The sequence below is a fragment of the Diaphorina citri genome, unplaced genomic scaffold (assembly GCF_000475195.1).
Source record: "Diaphorina citri unplaced genomic scaffold, Diaci psyllid genome assembly version 1.1 scaffold97, whole genome shotgun sequence".
NCBI lineage: Eukaryota > Metazoa > Arthropoda > Insecta > Hemiptera > Psyllidae > Diaphorina > Diaphorina citri.
In genome coordinates, this window is record NW_007377534.1 from 1 (window position 1) to 19,101 (window position 19,101).

The window sequence follows — 19,101 nt, forward strand, 5'->3', positions numbered from 1 at the left end:
TAAATTTAATCAGTACCTTATGCAAAATCAGGTTATCTTAAACTTAAAGGGATGTCTTCAATTGATAATATGGGATTATAGGTAGTCCGTACTTGAATCTAAATAATATAGCTATTTAATACTAACTTTACCAACGAAGAAATTAGTCGTTTTCACTGAAATAATGGAACTTAAAATCATAATCTGAGGCAAAATAGGACACAGTTTGACAACAGATGCAAATAATAGCGACATTTCGCACTTCTTGATAATATGCCCCATAGCCATAAAGAAAACGGTTTTCTAAGTTCCTACCCATGAGATGACCGTTATTATAACGATTATGGCGACATTATCGTTCAAAATCTTTCTATTGTGACAAACGATCCAGAAGGTTTGAAGAAGTACAGGGTAAAACCGAAGATTCTGAGGGTAAACCCGAAGATTTCAGGACGTATGAACATGATCACACTCAACAATATCAACAGTAAAACAAACAATAACATCTTGAGGGAAAAAATAACAATAACAACATAAATATTATAATCGACACTATTAGTAATGTAGCAAATTCCAACTGGAACGTGTGCATTCGTCACATCATAATGTGGTTGTAGTGTTGTACGAGTATGTTTAATAATTGTTCTCTGATAAAGCGTTGCACAAATTCGATGACTCACGTGAAACTTGGACATGAAGACTTTCTGATGCAGCTGGCTTCATTCAACTATTGTTTTTATTATTATTTCATTTACAAGTTCAACAATTTGCTCTGATAAACCTGGTAACTGCCAGCAGTGCCAGCCTAGTTAGCTTGGAGGGTAGCGCGTCTGCCTTATAAGCGCTAGACCGTGGGTTCAACTCCCGAACGGGGTGGATTTTATCCTGACCGGATAAAGTTCGTTCTCTGAACGGCTGGCTTTTTCCTATCCTGTCTTCCTTCTCTCTTCGATTTTGGGACGGACTACCTATAATCCCATATTATCAATTGAAGACATCCCTTTAAGTTTAAGATAACCTGATTTTGCATAAGGTACTGATTAAATTTACGTGCTGTCAAACAACTCGTATAAGCATAAGCTAAGCAAGAGTAGATATTTTCATTCCAACTCTTTCCATGGAGTGTCCGTTGCAGAAACTACTCTAGTACTGAAGAGAACGTCTATCACACGTAATATGTTGTTATAAAATTCATAACCAAGTATGCTATGAAAGTATGGACTATGGCAGAATCACATTGGAAATACCCGTGCAGAAAATTCCCAGCTGGCAAAGCTAGGATCGGTTATTTCTTTCTTAAGATCTGCACGAATTGGCAATTCTGCGTGTCTGGTTGCCAGGCTGATACAAAGTAAAAGGTTGAATATTGTTCTCAAAGTGCATTGGAGTTGTTTTTACGCTGGTGAATTGGTGATAGACTTTCGTTATTCTTCAAGAATAGGTCCAGAATTTCAAGCTTTTTTGAAATAATTTGGGACGGACCAAACTTTTTGTAAGGATTTTCTACTCAAATTTTTGTAAAAAAAAGTCAAGTTTTCTAGTGTGTGTTTTCTTTTTGTTTTCGAGTATTTTTGTTCGTGTCACCAGTTAAACCACGATGTTGCATATTATACTGATGGGATTACTCTACTTTATCTTCATGCTGATCATCCTCTATTTCATGTACAAATATCGCGAGAGTAGATCCTCGGAGCGGATTTACATTCTAACCGATTAGTCTGTCGCCCTTTAACGAAAAGACAATGTAAATAATTATGTTTGTAAATACTTGACCCCATCCCCCTTCCGTGGTAAGTTTATGTCAACTTTCCTTTCTACATGATAATTATACTTAATTGTATGGACGGGTGACTGCTCAGGCATTTCTAATTATTATGATCCTCACAAATGTCAAACATGGATTACCAAAAGTCGTCAACTTTTCAGTGTTCATTAATCCGAAATTCTTCTCATTAATCTGAAATTAACTTTATTTCCTCCCTTTCACAGATCTTGACGGACCCCGAATGTATCGTGGGAGAGTGGAACTTTGAGATCGATACCAAGCTGATGTATGACGGAGCCCTCAGTTATTCTCATCCGGATTCCATGTTCATTCTATTCAATCCTTGGTGTCCAGGTTTGTGAGTTTTTCTTTATTTTAGGATTAGAATTTTGTAGGAAGTAGTGAATTCAATGTGCAACTGGTAATTTCAATAGCATTTTTCATTCTTCTTCTTCGCCTTTTCCCGTGTTCAGACGGGGTCAGCGTTTTTCGTCAGCCCTCAATCAGCCCTAGCGATCGCTTTTGGGCTGAGATTTAGTTTTGGCGACAAAATTTTACGAGTGAATGCCCTTCGCACTCAACCTTTGCTATTTCTCTAGCAAGGGAATTTTCAGGCTGGTATACTCCTTGTTTAAAGTCCCCCAGCCAGACCTTTCTATTCCATTTACTGACCCTCCCCTAATCATTCTCAGACGATGACGTATTCCTCGAATCGGAAGACGAGCGCAAAGAGTACGTCCTATCCGATACGGGTCTTCTGTACCGCGGCAGTTACAACCGCATGCGGCCCGCCGTATGGAAGTATGCGCAATACGAGAAGGACATACTGGAGTGCGCGCTCTATTTGGCGACCAAAGTGGGGGAGGTGGGCCTACATGGGACGTATGATGCGGTGCAGGTGGTCCGCGCCTTGTCCGCTGCGGTAAGTGAAATATAACTAACACCTTGTTTAGACTGCTGGGGCAAAGGGACTTTTTAGTCTCATTCGGGCAGGACAAACAAGGTATATTTCTATTCTGTCGTAATACACAGAGGAATAAATAGAATATTCAATGGTACAGTTGGAATTTCAGATAGAACTGACAGGCAGACCTGATCAGGTCTACCTGATAGTGAGTGGCTGACCTAAGGTTTTCCTTTGACTTTCAGGTGAACTCACCAGATGACTACGGTGCCGTGTTTGGGAACTGGTCCATGGATTTCAGTGGCGGGACTCCACCCACCAAGTGGGTAGGAAGCATGAAAATTCTGCAACAGTTCTACACCAAGAAGAAGCCGGTCAAGTACGGACAGTGCTGGGTGTTCTCTGGCGTTCTTACAACAGGTGAGACCTGTCGCACATTGGAAGCCCCAAATAAGGATATAATTATTATATTTGTGAATCCGGAATCCCTCGAGAAAAATTTAGTGGTTGGGTGAAACTTTTAAGGTACCTACTTTTAAGATTTCAAAAACTCTGTATCAGATTGTCTTTAGATCAGAGCCAAGTATGACGTATGACTTCTCAATAATCTCCTCTCCTCTTCATTCCAGTTTGCCGCGCCCTAGGCATTCCCTGTCGAAACGTCACGTGCTACGCCGCAGTAATACATATTATACAAAGTGTTAGGGACAATATTGTGTCAACTGTCGAGTCCTTTTTCCACACAATCGTTTAATTAGCGTGTGCTACGCCGCTGCTCACGACACTCAGAGCAGTTTGACTGTCGACTATTTTGTCGACGAGGACGGAAGAGTCATGGAGGAGCTCAACAGCGACTCTATCTGGTGAGAAATATTTGAATTTCTATGGAGAAGGAATAGATAAAGGGGGGGACCTTCGGTTTTACAGGTTTATGTTGCCCTCTGGCCTAGATGGCACCTCTTGGTATCCTTTAATGGGATAATATAATGGACTCACAGCTTTTCTCTAGAATAAACCTGATTATGCGGACTCTTTTGAGGTGCTGCAGGTGAATTTTGGAGAAACTGAGGAGGTTGAAATATACCAGTGAGGATGCTTTTAGGTTCCATCAAGGCCCGGGGATAGCAGCTTAACTCCAAACACAAAAAGCCCACTCCGAGGCTTAGGTGTAGGGGCTAACAGCCCTAAAGGATGGGTTAAGCTTCAAGGAATCTACGGGTTTATGTTGAAATGATTCAGACTAAACAAGGGGAGCGACAAAAATTCTCTGAATGATTTCACAACATTCCTTGTTACCAATCAATCACAAACTCAAGTCCCTTCCTCACACACCTCTTCCAGGAACTTCCACATGTGGAATGAAGTGTGGATGACACGTCGCGATCTTGGCACCACGGACTTCAACGGATGGCAAGTCATAGATGCCACACCTCAGGAGTTGAGCGGCCGCAAGTACCAATGTGGTCCAACGTCCGTGACGGCAGTCAAAAGGGGCGAGGTGAAAATCGCGTACGATGGCGGCTTTGTGTTCTCGGAGGTGAATGCGGACAAGGTGTTCTGGCGGTACAACGGACCCACGCAGCCCCTCAAGTTGCTGAGGAAAGATATTAATGGGTAAGTGTTTGAAAATTGATGCTTGCAAGTTGATCCTTCAGCCTCCCCCCATATCCAAGTTGATCATTAATACCTCCAAAGAAAATTGATCCGTCAAACACAAAAATACCTACCTATGTTGAAGTTGAAAAGCTAATCTTCGAGTTTACAACCTTTGACTCAAATTCACTAGTAAATAACCTTCCTCTGATTTTAGGATAGGGCTTGCACTCAGCACCAAAGCAGTTGGGTCCTGGACACGGAAAGATATTACGGACAACTACAAATACGAAGAAAGTAAGTCTTGGCTTGCCTCTTCTCCTTTTTCTTCAGAGGAATAGGACAAATAATTGTCCTCTGACAATGGTCACCTTGTTGAAATCTACCACAAAACTCATTGGTTTCCACATTTGAAACCTCAAAGAGCAAGAAACAATGCAGATAGTCATGGTTGAAGCATATTTTACTTTCCCAATTGAAACATTGCCCATTTCCATCTGAATATTGCGAAAGGAAAATACGGCTTTATTCAACGTTTTCAGTCAATCCAGATCTAGAGTTTAAGAAATACTGTCCTGTGTAAATCAAATGGGTGACGTCAAAGAAAACCCTTGACACTGTGTTACCTCTCAGTGGTAAAACCGGCTATTACTGACAAGTTCCTTTGTCAAATCTCAAGTTAATTTCCTTCCTCTTTATAGAAAGCGAAGAGGAGCGGTCCAGCATGTTGAAAGCGCTGAAGCAAAGTGCGAGCATCTTCAGTCGATACTACCTGAATGAGGAATTCAATGACATCAAGTTTGACTTTGAGCTGAGAGACGACATTGTCATTGGATCTCCATTCAGGTGAGTAAATCTATCAATGTATCAATGAAAGCTTCTTCGTACAACATTCAATGACATATTATTCGTTAGCATTTTATGGGGTTATAGGTAGTAGCGAAATAGGGCTAATATAACTCTACTTAGGTACTGTCACCAGAGCTACTCTGTAAATAAACAAAAGACATAGGTGTCTATGTCAGCAGCTCTGGGAGCTTTTGGCCCCCAAAAAAAGGAGAATATAGGTAATTCAAACAGTGTTGTAGTGGTAAAGATGGTTTCCTGGTGACCAAGAGAGTGGATTTAGTCCCAGCAGAAGCATGGTATTTTATATCTAACATTGCTTGAGAATTTGACGACAATAATGGTAGTAAAGGGACTTTTTTCCTCTGGTAAAGGACTTTTTTCCTTGGGTGAATGGACTTTTTAATCCTATTCGAGCAGTATAAATAAACACCCTTGCTATTCTCCTCTAGTGTCGTAGTGAAGATGAACAACAAGAGTCGAGACCAGGACTATACAGTGACCGTAATACTCCGGGTAGATGCAGTCACCTACACGGGAAAAGTGGGCGACTCCGTGAAGAAAACCAAAGAGGACGTCGTCGTGAAGCGAGGAAAATGTAAGTTAACTTCAGTAAGATGGTTTAAAATCAAGTTTTTTTGAAGATGTTTGATAGAGGGAGCTGTAACTGCTCGGGTCTTATCGTTCCGAAATCGAAGAGAGAAGGAAGACAGGATAGGAGAAAGCGAACCTTTCCGAGGACGAATATAATCCATTTAGAATAAATTCTGCTCCGCGGGCGAGAATCCGCGGCCTAGCGCTTACAAAGCAGACACGCTACCAACCAAGCTAAAGAGGCTGGCAAAAAAATGAGATTATACCCTAGGTTAACCGTGTAAAACGGTCCTCCCTCTTCCATTTCAGCTGAAGAGATCGTTCTACACGTTTCGTACGAGGAGTATTACAAGCGATTGGTGGATCAGGCGGATTTCAACATCGCCTGCCTCGCCACAGTACACGACACCAACTTTGAATATTTCGCCCAGGACGACTTCCGAGTCCGGAAACCAGACATCAGACTCAAGGTCAGTTGGGGTTCTTATCTTCTCCTAGCTCGGTTGGGGTTCTTATGCAATAACAGCTAATACTTTGTTGATGTTAGCAACTTATGAAGCGGTTTGATAGAGGGAACTGTAACGGAGGTCTTATCACACCGACATCGAAGAGAGAAGGAGGACAGGATAGGAGAAAGCCAGCTGGATATACGAGCAAAGGTGTGTCCAATCTCCAATTAATGTAGTCGATCGACAAGGAAAATCCATGTTGTCGAGATGTCGAGGCAGTAGGGATCGATGGCCAGTAGACTATGTGTGAACTGTGGACACATTTTAAGACTCTTTTAAGCAGTTACAATAATACCTAGACATTATTATTCTGGTACAGTTATAAGCAAGTTAGGTAACAGTAAAAAGGAAAGGGATTTTATTTTTCATAAAAAAAGAAACATCTCCAGAAAACATCACACTAGGGAACCCCTGCTCCATCTTCCAAGTTCAAACTTCTGGCCTTGTACCGGGAGGTAGGTTGGCCTAACATTGACCAAAAGAGATACCTAGGGCTAGGGCAACAGCGACAACCTAATAAGAACATAATTATTCATGTTTTATGCTTTGCACATTGCATACTCACAAGTTTTACGGGCGAGAATCCGCGGCCTAGCGCTTACAAGGCAGACACGCTACCAACCAAGCTAAAGAGGCTGGCAAAAAATAGAGATTATACCCTAGGTTAACCGTTTAACACCGTCCTTCCTCTTCCATTTCAGCTGAAGAGATCGTTCTACACGTGTCGTACGAGGAGTATTACAAGCGGTTGCTTATTGTCAAAGCGGTTTAGTCAAATGTGTAGCAATCACTGAGAATTTATTTCTGACAGATAAAATAGGAGCCTAATGGTAGGATTGTTACTTTGTTAGATGAATAAGAACATCCGTGATGTGTACAGATCGCAGGTGTCTTCCAGCTAACTTACTTAGAGATGTGATTTGTTCTTACAGATTTTCATCCTGGCTCAGTTCGCGAAATGCTCTCCACTTGACATCAATGGCAATTCTTCTATCACTGAAGAACTTGAACGTTCGAAGAATGTTGATGGACAAGGAGTTGAAAAGACAAGGATTTAATAGACATGCTTGTATAAATGGACAATATGGATTACAGTCATAGAATAAAAATGTACAGATAGATTTACGACTTAGGTATCATAGGTGAGTCACTTTTCAATGCCTTGAAATTTTGCAAGAAATGTTTCTCTTGTGGATAAGATCAAGAAGATCAAAATAATTATGTATAGTTAGTTAGTTAGCTAGCTCTAGCTTTAGGAGTTAATATTATTAAATGATAGAATGATATTGTTATCTATTGAAAAAGACAAGAGCTGACGGTGATGAAATTGTAGTTAGCGTATCGGACCTCAATTCAGAATTCGTAATCCCTATTCAAGTATTTGCAACTGTTGCTGAAGACCTAGATGACAAAAACGTGGAAACTCTGACATCTGAAGTGGAGACTTCCCTACTAGATATTTTAAGGGACGGAAAGCAAAATGTTTCTAATATTGATGAAGATGAAATAATAAGTATAATTGAAGATCGCATAGCATCACTATCAGAAACTGAAGAAGCCCAAGAAAATGAAGAGCTAGCAAACGGAGACATTGAAATTGTTGAAGTATTTACACCTGATTTCGGACCGAAGTTCTCAATTCCCGTTCAATTTTTTGTGACAATGAGTGACGGAATTATTCCTGAAAATTTGGAAACTAATAATAATCCTGAAATACTCGTTCAGACATCTCTGGATATTTTGGAAAATATAAAGCAAAGTCTCTCCAAAGATAATCAAGATGATATTGTTGAAAATAAATCGTCAAAAATTGTTAATGAGACCGAAGGCTTAATGGAGATGGACACCTCAAATCCTCATCAACTAGATACTGGTGACGAAGACACAAATAGCAACACTTCTAGATCAAAAAACTCTTCTGAAAAGTCAAAGCAACCATCCAAGAGAAATATTTCTGAAGTTATATCCGTTACCGTAACCTCAAATCCTCATCAACTAGATACTGGTGACGAAGACACAAATAGCAACACTTCTAGATCAAAAAACTCTTCTGAAAAGTCAAAGCCACCATCCAAGAGAAATATTCCTGAAGTTATATCTGTTACCGTGATTTTGGGACGATAAGACAGTTCCCTCTATCAAACCTATTTAAAAACAAAAAAACCCCTGGTAACTGGTCAAAGGATTTTTGTCCTTGCGTCTATTGATACATTTGACTGCCTTGATTACATTTCAGGGTAGTTGAAGGATTCTTCAATGTCCCAGATTTCATGAAGCAGGGCCGTATCCAAGATTTTGTCAAGGGGGGCCCAAGAGTTCAACTTGTCATCTTCTAGTTATTCTGTCATGTTGATTGAATAGGTCCTAGAATTCTCCGAATCGTAATCTTTAATTAACTTCGTGTGGCTGTCAACCCCAGCATTCAGGGGCCTGTGAGAGAGTTGGGGCCACCTAAATTTTGGAGCGTCCACCTCCCCCTAATCCATTGACTTATGGTTAAGCTCATTGATCAAGAGTGAGAGAGTTGGGGCCACCTAAATTTTGGAGCGTCCACCTCCCCCTAATCCATTGACTTATGGTTAAGCTCATTGATCAAGAGTTATTAATTATTCATTCCCACGTTTGTTGATTTCATTAATTCTGTGGATAATGTCACGATGTCGGAAGTAACAACCAAACTGAATGTCAATAAACGATCACGGTTGTTATCAAAACATGGTTATTGCCATCGATCGACAATCTTATCAAAGCGTGGATCGATATCAGTCCAATGTTTAGATAGCAATGCAGACTAGCACGTGAGTTGATTATGGAAAGTGGATGGATGTTTCTTGTTTAAATCCATAAATACCAGATACACAAATCAGTACAAAATACATAATACATGGAGAAAATGTCAAACCATTTGGGTTGGGAGTATTTGATGGAGATAAACGTCTAGGTAGTATTCGCTTTCCAGCGTTGCGTTAGATAGTGGATACACTAATGTACACACTTCACCATCGTCGAGCAGAGTTTACTATTTGGTCGGGTGGCAGTCTCGTGTCACAAATCAGGATGCGGTCCTAAATACAGTCTCGAGCTTCTAATATTCTGGGACCAAGACCACTGATAGGGAACATAAATAGGAATCATTTCTTAAAGCATGGATCAAAAATACTAAACTTCCCCGTATAGTTCTTATCTTCTTTTTAAAAAACAGAGGAAGTAAATGAAGATCAATCCCGGACGTTGCGAACATATCTGATGATACACAATGACCGATTGTTATCAATCAAAGCAAATGGACTATAAATAATTCCATTACGACCATTCATTCATCAATCAATCGATCCGCATTGAAACATCTCAACTGATCTCGATCAATCAATCACCACTTTTCCAACATGGTCAAGCTCAAAGTTGGTTTTTCCTTTTTGGTTGTTCTTCAGGTAAGTTGTGTTGGGTTTAGAATAGCATCTTCTGATTCTTTTCTGTTGCTTATTGTCAAAGCGGTTTAGTCAAATGTGTAGCAATCACTGAGAATTTATTTCTGACAGATAAAATAGGAGCCTAATGGTAGGACTTGTTACTTTGTTAGATGAATAGGAACATCCGTGATGTGTACAGATCGCAGGTGTCTTCCAGCTAACTTACTTAGAGATGTGTTTTCTTACAGGTTTTCATCCTACCTCAGTTCACGAAATGCTCTCCGCTTGACATCAATGGCAATTCTTCTATCACTGAAGAACTTGAACGTTCGAAGAATGTTGATGGACAAGGAGTTGAAAAGACAACAGCTGACGGTGATGAAATTGTAGTTAGCGTATCGGACCTCAATTCAGAATTCGTAATCCCTATTCAAGTATTTGCAACTGTTGCTGAAGACCTAGATGACAAAAACGTGGAAACTCTGACATCTGAAGTGGAGACTTCCCTACTAGATATTTTAAGGGACGGAAAGCAAAATGTTTCTAATATTGATGAAGATGAAATAATAAGTATAATTGAAGATCGCATAGCATCACTATCAGAAACTGAAGAAGCCCAAGAAAATGAAGAGCTAGCAAACGGAGACATTGAAATTGTTGAAGTATTTACACCTGATTTCGGACCGAAGTTCTCAATTCCCGTTCAATTTTTTGTGACAATGAGTGACGGAATTATTCCTGAAAATTTGGAAACTAATAATAATCCTGAAATACTCGTTCAGACATCTCTGGATATTTTGGAAAATATAAAGCAAAGTCTCTCCAAAGATAATCAAGATGATATTGTTGAAAATAAATCGTCAAAAATTGTTAATGAGACCGAAGGCTTAATGGAGATGGACACCTCAAATCCTCATCAACTAGATACTGGTGACGAAGACACAAATAGCAACACTTCTAGATCAAAAAACTCTTCTGAAAAGTCAAAGCAACCATCCAAGAGAAATATTTCTGAAGTTATATCCGTTACCGTAACAGCTCCCAAGAGAAAACATATCCACAACGAGTACGTCAGACAACAAGCAACGTACGCTCCTCAGTACACGACTTACCAACCCAAAGCCTATAATATTCAACCAGCTGAGAGATACAATGAGGAACCTATTGAGATCTTGTCTTACGTTGAACCTACTCCTTTCTATTCAACTGAACGTGATTATTACAATCAACCTTTGACTATTACTGTTGATCAAAGTGGACACAGTAGTTCCTATCTTAACAATATCTATAAACGGTCGACTGACTATTCCTCACTCGATAACTATTTGGAACTTTTGAAAATCCATGATGCATTTGACATGTACAGCCCCTCACCACTAGATCACAGTCACAGCAATAATCTATATTCCCTTTACAAGAGAAATTCCGATAGTGATTCCGTTGGTAAGTACAAAGAAATCAAGAAGAGAAGTGCAACATGTGGCTGTTCTAGTTGCAGTAAGACAACAGATTCAAGTTGTTCACCAGAAATAATTGAGAAACCGACTTTTATTATCGAAGAGGCACCTGAAACTGTAGAAAAGCCGACGTTTAAAGTAACTGAAACCTCAGAAACTGTGACCAAACCTGACTTTGTTGTAAAAGAGGTGACGGAAGTTGTGCCCAAGCCTAACTTTTTAGTACAAGAAAAGGTAGAAAATGTTGTAAAACCGAACTTTGTTGTTGAAGAAGCTAGCGAGAAAATCAAAAAACCTGCTTTCAAAGTTGAGGAAAACCCAGAGGTTGTTGTGAAACCTGAATTTGTAATTGAAGAAAATCCCGAGTACATTGAAAAACCCGAGTTTACCATTGAAGAGAATGTTGAGACTGTAGTAAAACCCAAATTCAGAGTGGAAACCAAGATAGAAACCGTGGAGAAACCAAACTATGTTGTCAAGGAGCATGTTCTACCAGTACCAAAACCTGAGTTTGTTGTTACAGAGAAAACAGAAAAAGTTGAAAAACCTGAATTCAATGTAGAAGAGAAAGTTGAAGTCGTAAAAAAGCCGAAGTATGAAATCCAAGAGCAAATTGTTCCCATTGTCAAACCAAATTTCATCGTTGAACAAACTGAAGTAGTTGTTGAAAAACCTGAGTTTATAGTAACTGAAGAAATACTTCCCGTACAAAAGCCACAATATCTGATCAAAGAAACACAAGAAGTTGTTGAAAAGCCCGAGTTCTACGTGACCGAGATTATAGAAACTGTAGACAAGCCAAACTATTTGGTGGAAGAAACACAGCAAACTGTTACCAAGCCTTCTTTCAACATTGAAGATGATCAACAAACTGTAAAGAAACCACAATTTGTTGTTCAGGAACAAGCAGAGTACGTGGTGAAACCTGAGTTTGTTGTAGAGGAAACTACCATCTCTGTGGTGAAACCAGAATATGTTGTCGAAGAAGTTGTAGAAAATGTCCAGAAACCCAGCTACTTGGTGCAACCCGTACCATGTTATGTCGAGAAACCTGAATTCATTGTACATGAAGTCGTTGAAAAAGTCAACAAACCATCATTCAAAGTGGTGGAAAAGAAAGAAACTGTGAAGAAACCTTCATTTGTTGTTGAAGAAGATGTACAAACTGTTGTAAAGCCTTGCTTCAATGTAGTAACATGCAGTGGCACTCCAAGGCGGATCCCACCAACATTTTCCAGGAGTTCCCATGGAAGAACTCAAAGTGGACGTCATTATTCTCGAAGACCTGCCCATAAAAGAAGAAGATCTCAATCTCAACATTACCAACATAAGAAGACAAGTTCCCATTCTTCAGCTCATCACGTAGCATAAGTATTAGACTATTAACTATGTAGTTGAATCTCGTTTAGCCCAATTTTACCTACCTACTCGTGAGAGTGTTTATGCATATTAAATTTATCCATCACTGGATTGTAAATAAATACCCTCGATGAGTTTCAAACGGCACCAAATCATCGACAAATACTTATTCAAATTCTGCACACAAAATAAAAAACCTGTCTTGTAATAAATTATACATATGTGGTACCTATATGTGTTTACTTTCGGACTTAATAAGTGGTCAATGATTTGTAGATTTTGTAACTTGTATCAGCCTACATGTTATACGTGATCTATGAAGTTTGGTGGACTCATTCATAACTTTGTGAAGATGAAGTAGGCGAAAAATGACAGGGTCACTTCGGACCATTAACTCTCAGACTCTCACATAGGTATTCAGTTGTTTACATGAGCCAGCTCTATCACAACATTGATTAACATAAGATACAGCGCCACTTTGGTCTTGAGTCTACCTCGATGTTTATCTCTTGGAAGTTTTAGAAGCAGAGTTGTTTATTTGGTATCAACACGAGTCAGGTGGGTGTGTACATTTATTTTAACTTGGATTATACTTGGGATTAAACATGATGTATCATATTATACCAAGTTACCAAGTAATTAAAATAATGGGAACGGTGTTTGCATATTCTGTTTGTAAATTTCTGCCTGATTCACGATTAATTGACTATTATTGATGAGTACTTCATGCAAGCTAATAGCTTCAATTCAATGATAGGTTTCCTCAAAGAAATAGGCGGTGGGCAATAGTCTTCATCAATATAATGATTCACAAATCACAAGGTACCTAGACTTTCTGTAACAGTTTAAAACGGATTGAGCAGTCTCTACCCCTTTGACAAAGCTGCTTTCCAGACTGGAATATCTTCGTGTCCACTGGTTGGAATCGAACCCATGACCTCTCGATTAAACCACGGCTTGCAAATCACTCCGATTGCGTTCATAGTTACCAAGGTGAATCAGGATAGGTCAATTACTACTAATTGACCTCTCCTGATGATCAACTGGTCCGTTATTACAGTTATTTTATTACCTATCATGTACATGTTGGATGTCTAGGAGCTCTATAATAGTATGTCCAGATTTAGTCCTATTGTTTTTAGCATGACTATTAATTACAAATGAATGGGTACAACGTCGTAAATGTCAATCCATGTTTCTCTCGTAGGACGAGGAGATCGATATTTTTTAATTATCGATCTTATCGATTATGGTGTTTCTTTACCTAATACTTCAGCACGTATTTACAGAGGTATTTCAGTATGTCTTACTAGGTTAGGTTGTTTACTAAGTTGTTGTTATTCACCATTAACTTGATGACTTTATTGGTTTACTGGATAGGTACGTAGAATTATGTACTGAGTGAATAGGTAGGTATTACATTACACTATTGAAGACTTGCTAACTTTGTGAAGCTTCATCAACAGTTTCGGGATGGCCATACAGGCGCGATCATAGGCCATTACTTCACATGCTTTATCTACAATAGCGGATTAATGGACACAGAATTGGTACCTATTAAAACAAGTGGTGCTCAAAACGATCATTATCAATAGTTTACATGAATAATTCTAACCTTTCCGCCTGTAAACTTATTGGTATAAGTAAGGCCATCGGCTTTAATAAATGCCCTTTGTCGCTGCGAACTGGTTAGATCTTTTGTGACATGATCTACCTATGTATAATCTTTTTTGATTAAAAATTTCAATCGATGTTAGTCTCAAACAATGAAAATCCCTCCGCCATATCTTCCATCATTTCCGCTTGCGTCCTGCCAGAATAGGTATAAATAACTGAGAAATGTAATACCTACCTATAGAACCACCTGCAAAATGTCGAGATTAATTAAAAATCATGTAAAATATTTAATAAAATTCAAGATTATTATCAAGTATGACGGATTTCGTAAATGTAATTACTAATTAATAAAATAATTATTAATCAGTAAAAAGTTCAAATAAACAATCAGCATAATGACTGATAAGATCTCGATAATACCGATAAAGGAGATAGTAATTTCTGGTTTGACTTTATCGGTAATGTCGGTATGTGCTTTTATGCAGTAACGTGCAGCAATGCTAGTAAACTGATGTGTAAGTCAGTCTTATTATGCAAGTACGTTAAGATCATAAAGACATAAGGATGATATATTTTTTTTTTTTTTTTTTTTTTCAATTATGTCTGTCGCAAGTGGAAAAGGCTGTGGAATTCCTGGTACGTATGTATAACTCAAATGATCTATTCATCTTCATCTACTGAAAACAATAGATCAGTTGCGCTTACTGGGGTCATGTTTCAAAGTCATAGAGCAGGAAAAATGAGGACCAACGGAATTTTTCTTTTTCTTCGACGACTTTTAGATCCCGAGATAAATCGATTAAAAAAATGCCGGTAAAGCGTGAACTTTGACGTCACGGTATACGCTCCCGTAGGCGATGACGTCACATCAAATGTCCCGAGCAAAGCTCCCTTGCAGGCAACGCATTAATGTGTTTGTGCGCATACGTTTCTGCGCAGTTCTTTCTGAATAGATCAGTTGCGCTTACTTGGGTGATGTTTCAAAGTCATAGAGCGGGAAAAATGAGGACCAACGGAATTTTTCTTTTTCTTTTACGACTTCTAGATCTCGAGATAAATCGATTAAAAAAATGCCGGTAAATCGTGAACTTTGACGTCACGGCATACGCTCTCCGTAGGCGATGACGTCACATCAAATGTCCCGAGCAAAGCTCCCTTGCAGGCAATGCATTAATGTGTTTGTGCGCATACGTTTCTGCGCAGTTCTTTCTGCTCCTCGGCTAGCGCGCTTGCATACTGGCGCTACCTAGCGGACGAAAATAGCAACTGCGTTAAGTCTGACGTCACACATCTTCATTAGAACGGAAAATAAAAATTGAATTTTCGATCGTTTACAGTTATTTTTTCGGAGTTTTGACCTCAGATTTGGATTTTTCCCAACTTTTTACATAGGAATCGACCATTTATTCATAATTTTTACCCATTTGCAACTCCTCCATTCAAAGGATCTCAGAAACCGACACAATTCAAGAAGCATGAATTCCACACACACGCGTGTGTGGCGGAAAAAAGATCACAGGCAATGGGTAACTAGCAGCCTGAAATGCCGCCTGTTGCATGATGAAAATTCAATCATTCAACCTGCCTGTCATGCAAGCATGAACGTTTGTGACGACTTTAATATCAAACGTGCCGGGAGGCGCGCGAACGTCAAGAGTTCTTAGCGCCAACCGGCCTATATTAACACGAAACAGAGTTTCATGTTTTTTCGGCATACGGTAAACGGAAATGAGAAACGTATAGAACAATCACATGGTTTGGTCGAGAGTGTTTATTTGTTTGTTTCTTCTGGATTTTTGTGACATTTTTGTTTTTATTTTCTAAAAAAAATCCATCGTTGACGGGTTTATTTTGTCACACAGACGCGGTTATTATTTCAATATTTCTCATTACTTATTGAGAATCCAGAAATAATAACGCCATTAGCGCCGTTTATTGTGCCATAAAAATATTCTGATTCATGCGCTTATTTTGGGTGAATTCTTTAATTTTTATTGTATTTATTTTTGCACTCGTGATTGTGATCAGCTCCGGTCATATTTTGGATTTCACTCGGGTGGTCCATGACGGTCCTTGTATGATGGCCCTTGGGTTTGAACCGCTTGGGAAACATTAGAAGCACTGTTGGTCTGGTAGCTGGTTAACTGGCATGGAGACTGTCACCGGTTCGATTCCAGGAGAACACCTAATATCCTAATAATTAATTAAAGTTAAGATGGGATTTCAAAAAATCGTCTTCCTTCTTTTCTTTTACATCGACTTACCTTTCATTTTCTAAAATTCAGCATTAATTAATCAATCGTTTTTGACATCAACTCTTTCTGCACCTGTACCAAATACCAAGAGAAACATTTCTTGCAAAATTTCAAGGCATTGAAAAGTGACTCACCTATTTCTCTGACACATATTTACGCGGAATAATCTGTTTCCACGTTGGTGTCTGGTATTTATGTTGGAACTACATTCTCGACTCGTATGCACTTTAGCGTGACGTTGGATACAGTGGAGGGCGTATGAGCTTTGTTTTAATGTTGTTTCAAATAACATTAAAAAATTAATTGATTAGATTAGTCGGTACTGTAAGACACTTAGTTACCTTGTAAGATTTTACATGCAAAGCTAAGGCGTGATGCAGTTTTTCCCGACACAGGGTGTTAAAAAAATAATAATATTAAAAAAATAAAAATAAACCCCCTTCGGTCTCCCTTAAATACGGCCCTCTCTGTAAGATCTTGAAATATCATACACAAAAAGCCCACTCCGAGGCTTTAAGGGTAGGGACAAACAGCCCTAAAGGATGGGTTAAGCTTCTACGAAGATCTTGAAATAAGGTCGTCGGTTATTTTTTGACCACCCTGTACAAGGTAGATATTGTCTTCTACAAACTAATATGTTTAATTAGGTACCCATTGAGTACTTTTAAGACTTCTACATAGAACGATTTTCTTCGTAGCAACTTTGCATTTCCTCATGTCCTACAACATCATAGGTTGGGCGTTCAATATCTTTACCTATAGTTATTACTTATTATGTAGCTTATTACTATTATGCAAATTAGCTGAATAAGTAAAGTGAGTTCCAAGTTATTAGATAAATTGAATTGGAGAATCATCACGTTTTATTTTTACATTTACAAGACAGTCTGGTTAGCTTGGAGGGTAGCGCGTTTGCCTTATAAGCGCTGGGTCGCGAGAATCGAATCCGCGCCGCAATCTCAAGGTGTATCCAAACATAGTCGACCGGCCGATGGATCGACGAGCTAAAACTATGTTGTCAAGGCAGTGTGGACTTGTCAGTTGACATCGATCGGTGGCCGGTCGACTATGTGTGGACCGTGGACACACCTTTACAAGGTAGACGGCTAACCTCCGAGCTAACTAGGCTATCTTTAAAAATGTAGGATTCTCACTCTGTGAGCTCTTCCAGCCAATCAATAAACCAAGCGTTCCCCTTCTTCTTTTTTTTTCCAGAGGTTGACGGCCGCTCGGAGATCTTGAGGGTGAAAAACGTGGACCTCTGTCTGGAAGACAACGGCCGCGACCATTCTACCCAGGAGTACGAGCTGATGCGACGTACCAAGGCGCCGCGACTAGTGGTACGTCGCGGGCAAGGTTTTCGCGTCAAATTGTCGCTGAGTCGACGCTATTATCGGGAACGCGACGCGATATCATTCGTGTTCATGGTGACAGGTAAGAACAGTATAATCTTTTTTTTTAAAGAGGTTTGATAGAGGGAACTGTAACCGCTAAGGTCTTATCGTCCCTAAATTGAAGAGAGAACGAACATTTTCCGTTCAGGATAAAATATCCCCCCGGCCTAGCGCTTACAAGGCAGATCCGCTACCAACCAAGCTAACTAGGCTGGCCCAGAGGTTTTGATTGGTATGTATTTGAAATTGTAACAACTGGGGTTTTATCGTCCCAAAATCAAAGAGGAAAGGGGACAGTATAGCAGAAAGCCAACAGTTCTGAGAAACGGATAGGGCTTTCACATAGCCTGTCCTTCTCTTTTCGAATTCGGAATAATAAGACTTTCTTCGTTGTACATTTACCTCTTAAAGATTTACCATGTAAAGATATGGCTTCGGCGTGAACGACCTGGTATTCTAGAGTTAAAGCACCTCAAAGGGGGGGAAAAAAAATATGGCTTATATTTGAGCCAATTTTCATTTTGTTTTCCTTGGTCTACCACAGGTGTGGAGAAACCAAGCTACGGACACGGAACCCTCGTAGTTGTACCTCTCCTACCGGAAAATGCAGAGAGCCAAGATATTTGGGCTGCTCGATTGATAGATGCCTATGACAATGTGGTAATTGCTGAGGTAAGTAGTAGATATTTCTTGCTAAAATAAACGGATATACGAGCAAAAGTGTGTCCAATCTCCAATTAATATAGTGATAGTCGATCGACAAGGAAAATCCATGTTGTCGAGGCAGTAGGGATCGATGGCCAGTAGACTATGTGTGGACTGTGGACACATTTTAAGACTCTTTTAAGCAGTTACAATAATACTTAGACATTATTATTCTGGTACAGCTATAAGTAAGTTAGGTTGGCCTAACATTGACTAAAAGAGATACCTAGGGCTAGGGCAACAGCGACAACCTAATAAGAACATATTCATGTTTTATGCTTTGCACATTGCATACTCACAAGTTTTACGGCACTCATACAAAATGTGCCCCCTATAAAAGTCTTTCATAGTAATGTTTTGCTCGGCTGTTTACGATGACCAAACGATTCAAGCAACGCAACGTGCAGCATGGTTGGTATATGGACGGGTGAGCATCTTCAGTCGATACTACCTGAATGAGGAATTCAATGACATCAAGTTTGACTTTGAGCTGAGAGACGACATTGTCATTGGATCTCCATTCAGGTGAGTAAATCTATCAATGTATCAATGAAAGCTTCTTCGTACAACATTCAATGACATATTATTCGTTAGCATTTTATGGGGTTATAGGTAGTAGCGAAATAGGGCTAATATAACTCTACTTAGGTACTGTCACCAGAGCTACTCTGTAAATAAACAAAAGACATAGGTGTCTATGTCAGCAGCTCTGGG

At 39.4% G+C, this 19,101-nt stretch overlaps 1 protein-coding gene across 1 annotated transcript; it reads left to right on the top strand.

Moving 5' to 3' along the window:
- The first annotated feature begins 1,181 nt into the window (after nt 1–1,181).
- LOC113473957 (annulin) lies at nt 1,182–18,423 on the top strand. The gene is made up of 3 exons (XM_026833508.1): nt 1,182–1,769; nt 17,504–17,722; nt 18,227–18,423. Exons 2-3 carry the CDS (start codon nt 17,599–17,601, stop codon nt 18,382–18,384), a joined length of 282 nt encoding a protein of 93 aa, XP_026689309.1. The 5' UTR covers nt 1,182–1,769; nt 17,504–17,598; the 3' UTR covers nt 18,385–18,423.
- The last annotated feature ends 678 nt before the right edge of the window (nt 18,424–19,101 follow it).

What these genes read in the sequence shown, in the direction of transcription:
- LOC113473957 (XM_026833508.1), top strand. Translation starts at nt 17,599, where the DNA reads ATGCGACGTACCAAGGCGCCGCGACTAGTGGTACGTCGCGGGCAAGGT. An exon ending in ATTCGTGTTCATGGTGACAG is followed by an intron (nt 17,723 to 18,226) that starts GTAAGAACAGTA and finishes GGTCTACCACAG; the next exon opens with GTGTGGAGAAACCAAGCTAC.